Genomic DNA, 17153 nt, shown 5'->3' with positions numbered 1-17153 from the left:
CATGGCTGTCCGTTTCTGCCTAGCTGCCAAAACACACCCACCATCCTCCGCCCTTTGCCAGATCCATGCGTTTTCATTCATACCAGTCTTTTGCATGCACGAAGCCTGTTGTTAGCCTGTTCATTCCCGTGTGAGATGCACTCCCGTCCCTGGCGAGTTGACGCAGCCCAGCCTACTGAGTTTTCAGCTAGTACATCCAATATTTATACCCTCCCCCATTACGGCGTAGCTGCTCGTCATGCTCCTCCCATCAACAAACAGTTCCCACTCTCCCAAACATCCCTCATCCTACCCCTACTTTCCTCCCCTCTTTAAATCTCCATCACAGCTACACAGCGATTTCAAGCATAAAGATGAAGTTCCTCTCCCTCCTTTCTTTCGCCTTCATTGCCGCGGCTTACGTCTCCGCCAACTCCGCTATCGCCACCGGCGCAGATGAAGGCAAAGTGCCTCAGATGCTCAACCTCATAAGCAAGTTCGAGCACGCTAACCCGTCTGACCCGAGCTTTGCTACTGACTATGCCGCCGAGCTACCCCGCCTTGCTTCACTCCACAAGGACGTCGAGGACCAGTTTGGCGAGAAGCAGGTGAGGAAGCTCTACGGCGGCGACAAGTCTGCCGACAAGCTCGTCGAGCTGGTCAAGTCAGTCAAGCCACAGAAGCGAGATGCCCAAGCCAAGCCTCCCAAGGCCTCTGACAAGAAGAAAAATGACAACAAGGATCAGGAGGTGAACAAGCACAAGCAGAATGAGAAGCAGTCGTCTGATCACAAGAACTCTAGTGCTGATAAGCACAATATCAGTCACAGTCAGGCAGTCAACAAGCACAATCACAGCAAAAAGCAGTCCTCCGCACACAAGAAGAATTCTGTCGACAAACATGGCCATCGTGGCCACGAGGCTAATAAGGGTACGCATGGTGAAAAGCAGCCCACCGCTCACAAGAGCACTCCCGCTGAAGAGTCTGAGAAACCAGCCACCGAAGACAAAGTCGTCGAGCGCGCCCAGTTGGCCAAGCCCCAAACGAAGCCTGCTCATCACAAGGAGGTCACTCACAAGAAGCAGCCTGCTCACTCGCACAAAGATGCTGTGCACAAGCACGACAAGGAGGGTGAGAAGAAACATCAATCCCACAAGCAACACCCCGCCGAGCACCACAAAAAGACTGCCCCCTCTGATGGCAAGCTTACCGAGCGCGCCAATGAGCCTAAAAAGCACTCCGACACTCAGGAGAATAGCAAGACTAAGAAGGGACCAGCTGCCCACAAGGACTCTGATGGTAAGAGGAACAAAAGTGACCACAGTCACCTGGTCAACAAGCACAAGCAAGGCGAAAAGCCGTCGACGGCTCACAAGCAGACCGCGGACAAATCTGCTCACCCTCAAGCCAAGCAAAACAAGAAACCTGCTCACATGCACAAGTCCAAGACTGCGCCCATTGTCTCGGCTTGAAGAAAATCTCTTTGGTCTCTCCTCTTCCTTCTGTCGGCTCGTCAGACGATGGAATTGAAGTCTTGAATTGCCCGATTGCGCCTGGTGCCACCTCTCGTTGTCATCGCCGCTCTCCCCGTTTTTGAATTTGCGAAACTTGCCGTTGAACTTCATCCCGTTTCCTTGCATAGCGTGTGGCATGAGAAAGCTCATCAATTTCGAGGCGACACGGTCGAGTTGAAAGAGTTCCCGTTTTATCAAAAGACTTTTTCACCAACTTTAGATTATGTTTATATCAACACCTAGAATCCTCCATGTACACCTCTTTCTCTCCTCCTCCAACCACCCCATCTAGAGAGAGTTGTCCAGCTTCTGATTTGTCAGCTTTCCGTTGCTGACAAAGAAATCGCATGCCTCTCTATGCGGTACCGCACCTCTCGTTACGCCGTTTGGCGCAGATAGATACTGCGTCTTCTGCTCGGAGTCCTGCAACAGTGGTTCCCTGAACGCCTTCCATGGGTTGTGGCGCTGAACATTGTGCGTGTACGTATAGCTCCTACCTCGCGCCTTCAAATAAGCATCGCTTGGGTTGGGCGTTCCGGATCGCACAAAAGCGCTAAACGCATCCGTGGTGTAGCTAACAAAATCCAGATACTCACGGGACACCTCGAGACCTTCGTAATTCAGAGATCCGAAGACGTTCTTGAGATCGTCGCCATGGCACACTTGTACGCCTGTCGCTTCCGCTGCGCACTTGGCTGGCACATCCTCTGTATTTGTGTAGCCCGAATCAGTCTCGTACAGGTATACTTTGGGAAACTGACCTGTCTGCTGTGCCGTGTTCACGATACGTTGGGTGGGGCACGTGAAAAAGTTGTACATGAAAGCGGTGCTCACCACCTCCCGTACACTGTCGTTGTTAGAAGCGTCGAGCTTGAAGAAGCCCGACTGGTCGAGTTGGGGAATGAATTCGGGATCGTAGAGAAGAGTGAAAGTTTTATCGAGTGCAGCTTGCGAATTGGGTATGGTTTCGTTAAGCTCGGAATAGATGAAGGGCGTTCCTTCTCCCGAAGTTGTTCCTACCAGAATCGGCACTCGATTCGGGATGGTGCCATTGCCAGCGAGGTAGAAGATGTGATCGTCGAGCAAATCGTCCGGTGTAGGCAAAAAAGGTTCCAGCGACGATAAGAAGAGACTGGAGTCAGCTGCCTTGGACAGCGCAACTGTGATCGCATTAGTCGCATTCGTAAATGGTTCTCCTTGCACAAATTTGGCAGGGTCTCGCACTTTCTGTAAACATTCGACCATCTCTTTTCCACTTGTAGGGCATCCCAAACTACCCGCCACGGCAGGTGTAACGTACTTGGTCTGCACCGATCGACTCGCCCAGGGTATCCAGGGATTGGACATCATGAATGCTGCCCTGAACAATCCCTTGGCGTGCGAACTAGAGAGCAACGCTGAGACACTCTGAGCACCTGCCGACTGGCCGCCGATCGTGATCCGATCCGGATCACCTCCAAAAGCAGCAATGTGTCGCTTGACCCATTTCAAAGCCAGGATCTGATCGCTCAGCCCGGCATTGCCCGGAAGGTCTTGAGCCGAAGCGAGCCAGCCCAGTGCACCGAGACGGTAGTTGATCATGACGACGACAATGTCGGAGCGAGAAGCGAGATTGCCACCGTCGTACGAATGGAGTGCGTTGCGACCAGAGATGAACGCTCCACCGTAGATGGCGACAAGGACAGGTTTGAGCCCGTTCTTGCCGGACGATCCGAGTGTAGGAGTGTAAATGTTGAGGTTGAGGCAGTCTTCGCCCAAAGGCGTGGGGCCGAGCGGGGTAGTTGCCTGGACACAGGCGTTGCGGTATTTTGTAGCGTCGAGGATCTTGTCGCCCGTGTAAGCGGTAGCGTGCATGAATCGCTTGGCTCCTACGGGTGCGTCTGCGAATGGAATACCTAAGAATCTCCACGATCGCCTGTCTCGAAATCCCGTAAGCGTATAATCGCCAGCCTGGACAGAAACCCGCTTGTCAGCCTCCACAGAGCCTTCCTCTTGGTCAGCGTACGAGTTGGTGCGTGACACCACAGTCGGCTTGGCAGTGTGCGTGCAAAGGACGCCCAGCTTCTCACCGTGACCATAGCTCCGAACAGCGCCACGACTAGCCTTGTACGCAACCACATTGCTATCACCGCCATCAAGCCAGAAGGTGTCCCACCAGCCGATCGTGCCCGCATATCGCAAATAGTCGAACTGGGAGACCAGGTCCGATCCGATACCACCTTGGAGCGACTCGTCGAAGGGGAACAAGCTCTCGCCTAGACGCTGACAGATCTGCGAAGCGCTATTCGGGGCGACCGCCTGTGGAAGGAGAAGGGCTCCGGTTGAAGCGTTCGTGCTGAGATCGTTCTGGAAGAGGATGTGAATGGGGCCGAGATCGGCTTGCTTGACAGCGGCATCAGTACTGGCTTGTGAGTTGTCTCGCGCAGAAAAGGTAGAAGGTGCAGCATGGCCGATCTGACTACCCAGCATGAAGGCGGCGAGAATGCCACCGAAGGCAGGGGCGAAGCACTTCATCCCCGACAAGTTCGGTTAAAGAGCTGAAGTGGATGATGAGGAGAGAATCAAGCGACCGGGCGAGTTCTTGAAGACGTGGGGTTCTCGATAGCGTACAGGTCTCTCTTCTCCCAGGTTTAAATGAAATTGAAAAGCCCTCCCAATGTTGATCAAAGCAATACAGGCTGGTATGTCGGCAGGGTTGAAGTAAAGGTGAGGGTTTCATAGACAACCTAGGTTGCTAGATGAGTCACACGTCAATCGTGTGCAGAGCACGGGACGCCCTTGTGGGTAAATGAAAGGGGCTTGAACGCAGAGGTACTGTTGGACACAGCGACTCGCAAACCAAGCTCTTATACATGACGGTTAGAGGAGTGAGCGCATTCGACATGTAGCAAGTCGATGAGGAAGCCGCGGCAGCCCAACTTGCTGACCCGTGTGGGGACTGAGCGTATGCAGTGTCATCCGTTGCTGCCTGCAAGCTCATTTGACCACATAGCCCCAAGTTTGAAGACTGCACGTTTTATGCAGTAACTTAGGTCCATCTTACCGGCAGGCGCGACAGACCAGACGCCCCAGCTTCCTTGTAAGTTATGCGGAGGTATTCTCTGTGCTCGGCACATCGAAGAACCGATCGAAGCACGAAACTCACGTTTGATAGTCTACCCGAGCTCAATAACGGTCACGATGACAGAATCTCCATGTTAAGCGAGGCGACGTGCAGAATCGCGGGGACTTTTTTCTCTTTTTGGGGTAATGACCGCAAGGAGCTGTCAAACAGAGCTGCGGGACTGTATAAAGTTAAATTATGAGAAATCATTTCACGTTTCAGGTCGTCAGGTAGGTTTCACGAATTAGTTATTTAGTGTTTGGCTGGACGTTCTGCTTGGGCGCTTGTCCCCGTTGTGACACTCTGAAAGAGAGCCACCGATGCATACGCCAGCAAGGCCTGTGCTATCTTACAACGAAAGTATTCCGCTTGGGTACTGACTTACGCATAGAAGCCGAACTGATACAGCAACAAGTACCAAGACTCTAAAAAAGATCCGATCGTCATGGTAATCGCATGTGTTTCTCCATTCAGCTTCCATTGGAGAGGAATTCACACTCGTGACTTGGCCTCTTCATCCTCGGTCCTCCTAAAAAAAAAATCTAGGCGTTAACTTGTGTCCCCTTCAGGCTTCTGTCTATCTGACGTGCCTGATGCCTGTCGAATCCGACTGATGCAGCTCCGAAGAATATGTTCCAATCGTCAATGTGCTGAGCGAAAAGTCACTTGCCAGCCAAAGTCGAACTGAGCTTTAATGGCTGAGGCTCCACATACTGTACCTCAACGGAACCTGCCTCTCTCGAATAGATAGGCCGAAGGTTGAATTTTAACTACCGACCAACAATGCCGATGCTTCCGAGGACAGGATTTGATGAGCGGTGCTACTGTGTGCCCGTTGAAATTGGAATCGTCATGAGGCTATTATGAGTCACGGGTCATGGGTGTGAATTGCGTATGGATCGTGGTTGAGTTGAAGGATACAATCCAAATCCGATTGGTTGTCTAGACACCCTTTTGGTATGAGTTAGCGGTGAAGCTTCAAGTGGTTGACCATCTCTCGCTTAGCGAGCCCGCACTCAGACTTTTTTCCGAGGCTTCTTCTGCGGCACGCGGGAGCCATCACGAATCACGAATTTCGAACTATGTGTGTTAACAGGAAGGGTTTCTCCGTGTCCGACGTCTGTGCTCCGTACTCGTGTCTCACCATTCAGAGATGCTGACTTGCTTGCGCTCTGACTGCAGTATGATCTGGTCGAGGGCGGGCGGTAGGACTCGTGGATCGTGATCAGAGCCCCAGGAAGCTTCGTGTCAGGTTTCTCGTCAAGACTCAGTTCCGACATTCTCGTGCACTTGATTCAGGTCATCGTTGCCCGGCTTGTCCGTGTTCTCACACGAGTCGGGCGAGCTGAGTCGCTCTTTTTCAGCTTCATTCAGGCTCTTGCCGTATTGCTCTGTATGCTTCGGGTCGAATGATACGTCTACAGAAGACTGGTTGCCACCCGAGGGTATATGAGACAGGGACGTGGCACATCCATTCGCAACGTGGTATTGAGGCCACATTTAAGTGAACGAGATGCTGGAAAGACCACCGGTCCCGCCAGGCACACGGACACGTCGTGTGGGTCGAAAGCCATTGTTCATCACAGCGTCGTTTCGAACGCCCTCGTACACGCCTGGCTTGTCTGAGCCGAGGTCGTCATAAAAATGCGACTCTTGCTTGGCTTGGATGTTGCCGCTGGCCACTCGTCGTGCAGAGGCAGCGCCGAGAGGCTCAAAGCCGTTGTCAACAGGGGCTGGAGCAGCGATTCGGCGTTCAGATGCCGGGGCAGACTCTTGATCATCCGCACCACCGCCAAAGAGCGCAGTGACCTGCGCGGAGCCGCCACCGGGGAGCTGTCGCACCTTGCGGCTTGGACGAAAGACTTCGCCCGAGCTGGTGTAGACGACGTTCTTGTTGTTCGAATCCTCGGCTTCAGCCTCGGAGGTCTTCTGTGGCTGCGAAGCTTGAGCAGGAGCAGAAGCAGGAACGGGATCCGCAGCTGGGACAGCCGAGGGTCTGGCATCGTCCGAGGTGGTCAGCTTGCCGATGGTGGCATACTTTGGCAGCTTGGAGAGCTCAATGTACCCAGGTCCGACATGAATATTTTGCTGTTTGAGGAACAAGATGAACTCCTCTTTGGTAAAGACAATGTGGTGTGTCTGGGGCAAGCAGCCTGTTGCAAAATTCCAGTGTCGAAACGACGCGGAGAAGTCAGAGTCAGTGACAAGTTGCAGTCATGCCGATGATGGCGCTGATGACGAACAGGAAATATACTCACCGAGGTGGTAGGCCCAGTCTTTAGGGTTCGAGTGCTCGCGGTCAAAATTGGGGTTGGGTGTGAATGAGGCCATCTTGGCTGCAGTTGTGCTGATTATTGAGGGAAGTGGAATGGCGAGGTGTTGCTGACACAGGATGGAGGTGCTGCCGTTTGGTGTAGAGAGAGAGGGAGGGAGGTAGTATGAGAGAGAGAGAGAACAAGGGAATGTTGCAACAAAATGTTTCGAGCGTAAGCCGGCTGGCAGGATTGCATTCTTCACGCTTAGATTCACGAGTGTTGTTCTCCAGATGGCCAGCGCACTGCCCCGAACGACAGCCCGCCATGGTTTTTGGCTCTCGTGTCTTTAGATCCAAAGCGATGTGTTGTTTGTGTTGTTTTTGCGCGGCCAAGACGCAGAAATCACGAATGGGCGCGTCGTACGCGTGTCTGCTCAGAGGGAATCATGAATCACGATTTGTAGGAGTAACATTTTCAGATTAATCGCGTGTCTCCCCTGTCTCCCGTGTCCCATGTTCTGCCCCTTTCACGATTCGTGATTCATGATTCTGTGATACACGATTTCTTGGCCTCGATTTTCAGAAAGCATTTTCACAATCACGAATATCACGAAAATACAATCTCGAACAACTTGTTTGCAATCGTTACTTAATTTCAGTCACGAGTTGTGAGTGGCAAAAAGGAAAAGGGAATCACACGAATCACGGTCGCATTCACCATTCACCATTCACGATTGACAATTGACGATTCGAGCAGCCCTGCACGCTGGATCTCAACTCGTGACTGTATCTATAACCATTCGTGATTGACGATTGGAGCTCATTTGTTCTTACGACGACGGAGGCTATAATCAAATTCGTGATTCTTGATTCACGATTGTTGTCGCTTCTGCTCTTTCCCCGCGCTACAGATGCACAATTTCACCCACTCGACCAAAGGGAGCAATCATGGTCGTAAAAGTCAGGTCCCCTTTGTGCGCCTTGTTTACCGAGTCAGGAATCTGAAGCTAGACCTCGTGCGAATCATGAGTCTAGCCGACACTTTGACCTTCTACGTTTCATATCCATTAGCGTTCTTCAAACGGTGTGCAAGGTGTCCGAGTGCCATTGTCCGAGCTTGGCTGGCGTAGCGCTATCAGCAAAGCAGAGCACAAAGCTTTGCGCTAGCCGTCCACCTCATATAGGCACCATTGTCTTTGGGTGCAACTTCCATCTTATCAAGTGTGGCTACGCCTGCGATGCTTGAAGTCACAGAGATGATAATGAGGTCAGATGTAGCCACTGCACATGGCCAACGAGGTTTGTGCGCATGTCACCTTGAGCCCAATTCACGATTCACGGTTGGATTTCTGTCCGGCAGTCACAAAGTGCTACTCATGACTCCCTTCCCGTGCTTGTGATTTCCAATCATGAATATCCTCCGAGCCACTAACTCGGACCCATCTTCCAACTGCATTCACCCACTCGGCTCGTTTGGCTGCGATTGACAGCACAGAGGTCCTGACCATACGTCTATGCAGCTGCAGCGCAAATCAAATCGAATCGAATCGAGACAGCACAGCCCACCCTCGGCTTCTGCTTCTGAAGAACTTCCTTGCTATCCTTCTTGAGTGAAAAATTGGAGCGCACACGACAACAAGATAGGCGAGAATGAAGGTCAAGTGCATTCATTCTGGGCGCAGCATCTGTCCAACAGCCTAACCAGCTTGGCGTGGCTCATTTGTGTGGAGATACGGCGCCTGACTCAACCTCAAAGTCAACCTTAGAGCTGGCCTGTCGGTCTCACGCATTAGGATACAAGCAGAGCGCCAATTTTGCCACCTCTCCCTCTCATAAGGCTCTCAACCCTCGATTCACCGCGTCCCACATTCATCTCTGCCTGCTTTGGCTCGTCCCACCTTTCCTTCCTTTCTTTCCGTTGCCTTCCCTATCCAAGCTCCCCTCTCTCCCCTCTCTCCCCTCTCTCCCTTCCTCTTCCTTTAAAGACGCTTCCTCGCTGTTACAATCCAGGCATCCAAGCGCTCCTTGAGCTACGCATACACCCAACCTTGATCCTCTTGACGTCCTTTCCTTGACTCTCACTGCCAACTGGCTTCTGTAAACAGGTTGGTGGCTCTCTCATCAACTTGAGGGCATCATTTCATCGATCAACTTGACCCTTCCGCAGAGCCTTCATTTCGCTCCCGCTTCGGACGCGTCTCTAGGCTGTTCAATAGCCGCTGGTCTGAAGCGACCGTGTCTACAACACTTCCTGTCCTGTTCCCCTCTACAAGATCCATTGCGATATTCGCAATCATGCTGCAACATCTCCATCATTCGATCCACAAGGACCCCTTCCATTTCCCCTCTAGCAGCCCTGAAAGGCTAGGATCGCGATCCTACGTCGCTACACGTCCCAACCCCTACACCATCAAATCGCAAAAAACTCAGCACTACATTTCCCTGCGCACCACCGCTCAGTCCACTCTGCTCGATCCCAGGCTCACCACTGCCGTCTCATCGACAAGGTCTTTTTCAACCTCTCAACAAGCGATTGACAGTCTCTACCGCTCCTTGGAGCCTGCCGCTACTTCACCACGATGCACCTCCAAGCCCCCTCCCCTGTCCAGTAGGGCAAATTCCACGCTCACCATGGTCAAACCCAAGCCTCGTCCCGTCAAAGCTCTGGCTTCGAACACAGACATGGACACACCAAAGCGCATGACCGGCGCCAACCTTGCCAGCACAACCGTAGACAAGCGTCGCAGAAGTGTTGCCGAAGCTGCAAAGCAGCACAGCAAGACTATCAGCTCTACTCACCAAATTTTCTCGCCGTCTCGAGCACGTGTGTGTACCAGATCTCGCTCTCCGGCTCCTTTGGCTTCACCTGAATCTCCGTCCCCACTGCAGTCAACTCTTCCGCGAGCGTCCAAGTTGGTCGTACCCAAGATCACGGTTCGTGCCCCCACTCCCGAGCCGATATCTGCTCTCGATCCGGCGGTTCAGAAGGAGGAAGGCTGTCACAATGTGCTCATGCATACCAGCACACCGCTGTATATGGACACCCTCTTTATGCACCTTGCTGCCGACATTTCCAAGGCAGAGGATGGCATCGACAGCATTCTCAGCAAGTATTTCGACGTTCGCAAACCTGCTCCGTCGATCTGCACGGAACTTCTCCGCTACCTCGCTACCTCGCTCTGCAGACTTTACTGCTGTGTCGAGGAGCCAGACTCAGATCTGGGTCAGCTAAAACTTCGCGCCATTAGCAGCCATCTCTTCCAGCACACCGTGACTGGCTTCGTACATCTTCTCGATGATCCGTTGGCCCCTTACGCCACCGCAAATCATCTCGCACTTGTTTGCATGGGAGTCTTGCAAGACTTTGACAAGGCCACCAATTGGTGCTGCCGTGTTCTGGATGGGCCCAGCAGTGCCCAGCAGCACCTCAAGCACGGTGAGCTCTTCCTCAATGTTCTCAACGCTGAGCTGGACAAAATTCTGCAGCGAGGCCTTGCAATGTCCAACAAGCACAACAGGCTCAATCTCCCAGGTCAAAGTTCATCTTTCCCACAGTGGTTCAGCAACGAGGAGCAGAATGACCGAGACGCATCTATCCAATCTGGAGGCAGCACATGGCAGTCCCGCAACGAGCTGCGCAAGCAGTGGGCTCGGGAAGGAGATAAGCGCGATCAATTTGTCGGCATCGATGTGGTTAGATTTATTGGGCAGCTGGCACTTTATCAGGTTGTCAGTGTTCATGTGCTTGCTAAGTGGCTGGATCGCTTTCTGCTCCACACTGTTCATCTCGGTATTCCTTCCGTATGGGAGATCGAATGTGCATGTGCGCTTCTGTTGAGCGTTGGGGCTATGCTCGATCAACGCACCGCGCTCAACACTTTACACACTTCACGGCTAGCCAATAGCGACTTTAACGAGGCAAAAAAGGAAGCCAAGAACGTTCAAGCAGCGTCAAGCAACGAGCAAGGGGGTGCAAAAACACAATATGCGAGCACGACAAGCAGCGATGACGGCCTCGACGTTCTCAACAGGGCTATGGAGAAGATCGATCGCCTGATTTTGCATAAAGAGATTAGTCGTTCGGCATGCGATTGGCTTATTCAGCTGCGTCAACTGCGCGAACGAGGTTGGAGAAGCCGTGAAGATGAAGCGACCTCGCTGCTTGATGGTTTCAGCAGTGACTGACGCTCCTAACGAGGCACGAGGTATCTCGGCGTCTAAGAGGAGCCAAAGCGCCACTGTCTGCTGAGTGTATCCAGAATCGTAAATATTTTGACAGTTCGAAACACAAATGTAACATTTGAACAATTTATACGTGATACGTGATGCGTGGATACGGGCGGGATCTGTGATTCTGCGGATCCGAAACTGTTGACAAGCTCAAAAGAGCCATTCGTGATTCGTGATTCACGATTTGGGTTTTTCTTTTTCCCGTTCTGAGCCAAAGCAAGATGCTCACACAGCATGTCAAAGCTATCATTAATCGCTTCCAATCGCACCATCATCACCATCATCACCATTGACCCCGCAGAAAGTCACTCGCAATTTTTGCAGGCCAGGCCTACGACGCATTCACAATGTCCCTTTTGCGAGATTCGGTGGTGCGGTCGCTGCGCAGGGCGGTCTCATCTACGTTACCTGCGCGATCTGCTCTATCCGGATCCTCTTCTTCCGTCTCATGTACCGACGTCAACATGCTGTGTCGCAGCTTTGCCTCGACCTCTCTCCGAGCAGATGCCAACAAATACTCACCATTGAAGCCCGCGACTTCAGCAGCATCAACATACACTGCGATCCTGGACTCATTGCAAGATTCTTACGAGAAATCGACGCGTGGCTCTGGGTCTCGTTTCTCACGGCCCTCGGATGGTCGTCGTGGGTACGTCGAGGATCTCGAATCCGATTGGTCCGAACGAGCTGTATACGGTGAACCCAGCTGGCCAGCAACACCGTTCAGCGGACGAAGCATTCGCGTTACACCTCAGGCTGACCCCGCTCGAGCGTACGCGCAGCTGAGCGTGCTGTTGAGGAGAAACAATGTGCGACAGGAGTTGAGGTTGCAGCAACGATATGAAAAGCCGAATGAGGAAAGGAGGAGGAAGAAAAGCGAAAGACATCGGAGGAGGTTTGCCGACATGGTTCGAAGGAAGGTTCAGCTGGTCATGGCGATCAAGGCGAGAGGCGCCTGAGAGAGCAGCGATGCATTCAGCAGCGCTAGTGTGAGGCTGCGCATGCACAAGCGGAGCGCATGATCAGTTCATGAAGACCGACAACGTGCAAGGACAGATAGGAGCAATCAATTGGTCACAAGCAATTCGGACGACAAAAGAGCTTGTGCGGACGCCCACTTTACGGATGTACTTTCACCGCAGCCATCGTGGGCGGATGGCGCAACCGCCTGCTCGAATCTCGATCCAATCACGTACACGCCTTGTATTGCACAAGCATCGTCGCTCCCCGCTTTGTAATTCGATCCCTGATCTAGACGCCACTTGTGTGTACTTGTACCATCACACTCTGACCCACCTTCATCGAAACACTGCGCATCACATCATGCACCAATGTTACTAGTCAAATGGGGCTTGCGTACGGCTGTTCACCAAGAAACGAGGGAATTGATCATGTGTCGTGGGAAACTCGTTTGAGCTTGTTTATATGGCTGTTGCAACGGAAACAGCCTTAAAGTTGCTCCGAGGCTTTGTTCACAGAGAGAGCCAGTCGTCCTGAGATCTATGACACACGATCCATGACAGATGGACGTGTAGTTATGTACTTTACAGCAAACGGCTCCAACGGTTGCGATGAGCGTGCATGCGCTCTGGATGTGTCGGTCTGAAAGAGGTGGGAGAGACTGAACGTGCTTATCCACGTACCGCGAGACGCAGCGTGGAAATGAAGTTGGCGAATCGGTTCGAGACTCCCTTGGCGAGGATTTTCCTGTGGCGGTAGGCGCTACGTGCATCTTTGCTGTAAAAAGCTTGTTTGCTTGAGCAGGTTGGCAGCAAAGCAAAACGAAAGCTCGCCGTCGTGCAGATTCAGAATCGCGGCTTGCACACCAGACAACACCCTTGCAATGTCAAATGACATCAGACGATAAAATGTTTCTTTTCCCGTTACCATTTGCTGGCTATAACGACGTCTTGTTTCTGCGCCTGGAACAGATACTATAAGTAACTGCCTTGTTGCTGTACTCCTGGCATCCGTGGCTCAGGTTCAAGCTTTGGCAGAGCAGTCGATCGGCGTCAGGTTTGATCTTTTCACTGTTGCACACGCAAGAAAAGTGGACCATGTCTGCATTACCTTCGCCAACCCTGAGTACGATCGACACACATGCTACAGCAATTCTCATAGGGATTGTCATCGGAGGTACGTCGCATTCCGGCTTTCGTGGTGCTCACGTCTTGTCATACTAACATGCTTTGATTTGCATTGGCCATACTGACGCACAGAGATGCTGTCCTTCATAACGCTAGATGTACGACTTGTGAAAAACATGTTTCTCAAACGTCAAGTTCGTGCGATGCCACTTGCCTACCTCACTACGCGCTACGTCATGACGATCGGCATTTTTGGCCTAGCTTGGATCACGATACCGATCGTATCTAGCAACCATGCTCACGGCGAGTCAGCTTTGCATTGGCTACGATCGATTGCTCTTCCTCTAGTCTTCACGTCGACTTCGGCGATTCTCGGCTTCCGCGCCATGATCTTGCACTTTGAACGACCTCGACTGATCTCGTACACCATCTGGACGCTGCTCGTATCGGAGTTTGTCGGAAGCGTCACGGTATTCTACCTTGCGGCAGATGCGAGATTCTCAGCCCAGCAAGAGGCATCGTCGATTTCGATTCCAATTTCGATTTCGCCAGTGTGGATCTGCGTTCCTCTGGTGATAGCTTTGATTATCGATCTGATCTTCACCTTGATTGTCGTGGTACCGATCCTTCATGCCGACAATCCACGCGGGGATGTGCTGCGCATGCTCCTCTCCGATGCTACGTTTTTCGGCGTGTTCAGCATCATGGTCAAGGTGATCGCTGTAGCACTCACCGTTCAGTTTGCAAACAAAGGCGGAAACCCGTATCTACCGATCCGGATGCAGACGGCTGCTAGCGCGATCTTTGCCTGCAGGATCTTCCGAAGCCAAGAAAGCTTTTTGAGCAGTTGGAGTGAGAGGAAAGCACAGCCCAGTCTGGCGCTGGTCGAACTGGAGCAGACCGACGCGGTAGCCGAAGCGAGGGGGAAGAAGACAGATGATCCGGAAAGGAGAGGTGAAAGTGTAGATGGGCAAGAGGAGGGAAACCACCTGGCGGAGGGAGCGCAAGAAAAGCAAGAGAAGGTGGACAAAGAGAAAAAAGGTGGGCCAACGGTGACGACGCAAGAATGCATTTCCGAAGCAACGTTGAATCATAGGTGCGACGATAATCAGGCAGACCATCGCATCTGAAAGGAAAGAGGAAGAGGGTAACGCTAGCAAAGGCAATCGCGATACTTCAAACATGTACCATTGCACGCTGTTTCAAATGGACAAATTCGAACCTAGAGCAGAACGTCCTCAGCTAGGTCAGCATGACCAACCGAGCAAGTCCAAGTTATCGCCCAATGATCCTGAACCACATCCAAGACGATACAACCTCAACGCATGACGATGCGCAACAATGAATCTCCCGATGTGGACAGATCGGGGTGTGATCTGCACATCCGCTTTCTTTATAGCGCGCGCCACGCAAGTCTCTGCGACGAATCACGCTGGCGCTCACCTTGATTGTGCAAGCTCCGGCTCGATAAGATCTTGAGAGCACGAGCATGAAAACGCTGACTGGCGGATAGCGCGCACAGCCTAACTGAGTCTTGCTCGCGTGGCACCAGTTTGGACAAGCACGTTGTCTTGCCACGATTCGAAACGCGCTGTGTGTTACCGACTGCTTTGCCCTGGACCCTTGAGCGAGTTTGCGAGAAATGAAACCGTCGCAAGTGCAATTCATCTTGCCAACATTCGAATGTCGTTCGCACATCGGATTTTGCGGGCATGTATTAGCTTGATTCTGTGATAGCGTTCCACCTTTGTCACGCGTGACTGGGAGGCACAAGTGACCTCAAAGGCGCCGCAGGAAACAAATCACTCACGACCTGGTGGTGCTGGGTGCTGGGTGCTCGATTGGAACGCACAAAGTTCGGCATCTCGGCACAGCCACGTTTGGCGCATGTCTTTGCAGGAGAGTCTCGTGTTTGCATATTACATGCATGCCTTTGTGAACAACCGTTACCATTCTTGGTCTCTCTCCTCGTCGACATGACAGTATTGCTGCAGTGTTGATTGGCTAGGCCGCAGCAAGCCGCCGGTCGGTCACCGAAGTCTGGCGCATGTCAAACCGCCGGAGCGACGTGGCAAGCACTGGCGATTGCATGTGCGCCCGATCCGCCCTAAACCCATCCGCTGCTCTGGGTGCAATTTGTTTCTTTACGCTCGGCTCAGCTGATCTGCTTGAGAGCATCAGAGAAATTCGAGACACTGTTCGGTGACACAGGATCCTTGCTGCCATGCAGCCTCGCCTGCTCGAACTTTGGAATGCTAGCGTGGCCTCCACGCATGAGGACTAGCTTTGCTAGCGCACTGAATCACCAGAAATTCTGGCAAGTTGGGCATGATATGCATGGATACTTACGCCAAAGGCCATGTTGGGCGAGATAGTCAAGTCTCTGGAATCTCATCAACTAGGTGACGGATGGTGGTTCCCTCGCGCAGTTAAAGTCGGGCTGTTTGCTAACATTGACGCACGGGATTTGCTCGTAGCATGTAGCTCGTGACTACACAAGGTCCGGGCGCCTGGTGTGGTACACGCGTGTGCCAGACAACGCCAACATTCGTGATTATGGAAAGTACACCTTTGCGTTTCGAGCGACTTGCAAACCCAGCAAACCCACAACTCACTCATAAATTACTGAATGATAAGAGAAACGCAAAGTAGGATTGTCGGAAATGCGAGGTCGGGAGTTGGCACGCGTTGGCCGCCTCACACGCACGACGCCTCCGTTTTCGTTAATAGTAATCGTAAACACTTTATTTTCGATCGGCTTTGCAATCCGAATGGCCGATATGCCTGGTTCAAGGCTGAACGAGACGGGTACGCTTTCCATACCTCGCTACACAGTCGTAGCCATGCTTCTGAGCAACGACGCGCGTCACCTACGATACGATCAAGGCAGATATTGCGCTGTCTTGCTTGTGATACAGTGATGTAGAGAGCAATGGTCCGGAAGCCACGAGTGCAAAGATAAGTGTCTTGTCGGCAAACCATCAGATTGGGCTGCACTGCAGATGCGGATGTGAACACGACCAGCAACATCGCACAGAAGGTGCACCTGGGTCAGGAACGCGCTGCAGGCTTGGTTTTCGACTCAATCGGATTCACGTCGTGATTGTACATGAGATGCTCGCTCAGAAGAGGCTGAGTGATGGAGAGTGAGTAGGCTTTGTGCAAGTCAGTATCCAATTGCGTACTTCACATCTCAGTTGCTCAACGCTGTCAGAGTGCAGCCTGTTCGATGGCCTTCCTGCATGGCGACGGATCGACGCATCCACCTTTGCTTTCACCTCGTCTAGCAGCACCGTTCGTCATGATCGCGTCAGTCTGAGTGACAAATTTCCGAAGCAAAATTGCACATTAGCCGGCAATTGTGAAATATTCACGATTTCAGCCTCCACGAGCCGACCATCTTCCCGTCTCTTGAACGGCGATGGACAAAAAAAATCATGCTGAAACGGTCAACGTTGAATCGACATGAATGCTCGTTAGTGCACCACAATCCAACTAGTGTGGGAGAGAAAGCATCAAAGGCGATGGGATATCAGCAAGACCAACACGCAAGCATATCGCCTTGTCGGGGTTTGCACCTTCATTACGGATCCGTGCCAAACCTGGGTGAACCACGAAGCGTGAAGCGTGAACCAGCCAGCTTGCACGTTAGTTTACACTATTTTGCTCGCCGCGAACTGTCGGTGCCTTACGTAGACTCGGCGTGGCATCAGTCACGAGTCAAATTCGCAGCAAGCTCGCAAGCTCAAGCTTTGTGATTCGTGATTCATTCACGATTCACACTACTTGCTCACTACCCGGGCTGCAGCCTCAGCTATTTCTGCTTGCTCAGAGAAGACCCTGTTTCGGATGAGGTCGTCGGTGCTCCATGCAACTGGTCCAACAATCCTGAATATAACGAATCACGAATCACGAATCACGAATCACGAATCATGAATCACGAATCGTGGATCGTCCGTCCGCAGTAGCATTCCACAAATCGTGAA

The 17153-nt window shown here is 52.2% G+C and overlaps 6 protein-coding genes across 6 annotated transcripts; 4 read left to right on the top strand and 2 right to left on the bottom strand.

The window, feature by feature from the left end:
• Positions 1-353: 353 nt before the first annotated feature.
• On the top strand, positions 354-1451 carry UMAG_04248 (uncharacterized protein; the record flags this gene model as incomplete). Its single annotated transcript, XM_011392418.1, has 1 exon — positions 354-1451. The coding sequence occupies one exon, from the start codon at positions 354-356 to the stop codon at positions 1449-1451; it is 1098 nt and encodes a 365-aa protein (XP_011390720.1).
• Positions 1452-1781: 330 nt separating this feature from the next.
• UMAG_04247 (uncharacterized protein) lies at positions 1782-4007 on the bottom strand (the record flags this gene model as incomplete). The annotated part of the gene is made up of 1 exon (XM_011392417.1): positions 1782-4007. The coding sequence occupies one exon, from the start codon at positions 4005-4007 to the stop codon at positions 1782-1784; it is 2226 nt and encodes a 741-aa protein (XP_011390719.1).
• A 2089-nt stretch (positions 4008-6096) lies between these two features.
• Positions 6097-6927, bottom strand: UMAG_10414 (uncharacterized protein; the record flags this gene model as incomplete). The annotated part of the gene is made up of 2 exons (XM_011392464.1): positions 6097-6749; positions 6855-6927. 2 exons carry the CDS (start codon positions 6925-6927, stop codon positions 6097-6099), a joined length of 726 nt encoding a protein of 241 aa, XP_011390766.1.
• Positions 6928-9145: 2218 nt separating this feature from the next.
• Positions 9146-11035, top strand: UMAG_12256 (uncharacterized protein; the record flags this gene model as incomplete). Its single annotated transcript, XM_011392516.1, has 1 exon — positions 9146-11035. One exon carries the CDS (start codon positions 9146-9148, stop codon positions 11033-11035), a length of 1890 nt encoding a protein of 629 aa, XP_011390818.1.
• Positions 11036-11427: 392 nt separating this feature from the next.
• Positions 11428-12039, top strand: UMAG_04244 (mitochondrial 37S ribosomal protein bS21m; the record flags this gene model as incomplete). The annotated part of the gene is made up of 1 exon (XM_011392416.1): positions 11428-12039. The coding sequence occupies one exon, from the start codon at positions 11428-11430 to the stop codon at positions 12037-12039; it is 612 nt and encodes a 203-aa protein (XP_011390718.1).
• Positions 12040-13137: 1098 nt separating this feature from the next.
• On the top strand, positions 13138-14297 carry UMAG_10413 (uncharacterized protein; the record flags this gene model as incomplete). The annotated part of the gene is made up of 2 exons (XM_011392463.1): positions 13138-13216; positions 13300-14297. 2 exons carry the CDS (start codon positions 13138-13140, stop codon positions 14295-14297), a joined length of 1077 nt encoding a protein of 358 aa, XP_011390765.1.
• Between the last annotated feature and the right edge of the window lie 2856 nt (positions 14298-17153).

The sequence above is a fragment of the Mycosarcoma maydis genome, chromosome 12, assembly GCF_000328475.2.
Source record: "Mycosarcoma maydis chromosome 12, whole genome shotgun sequence".
NCBI lineage: Eukaryota > Fungi > Basidiomycota > Ustilaginomycetes > Ustilaginales > Mycosarcoma > Mycosarcoma maydis.
This window is presented reverse-complemented; position numbering and strand designations above follow the sequence as displayed.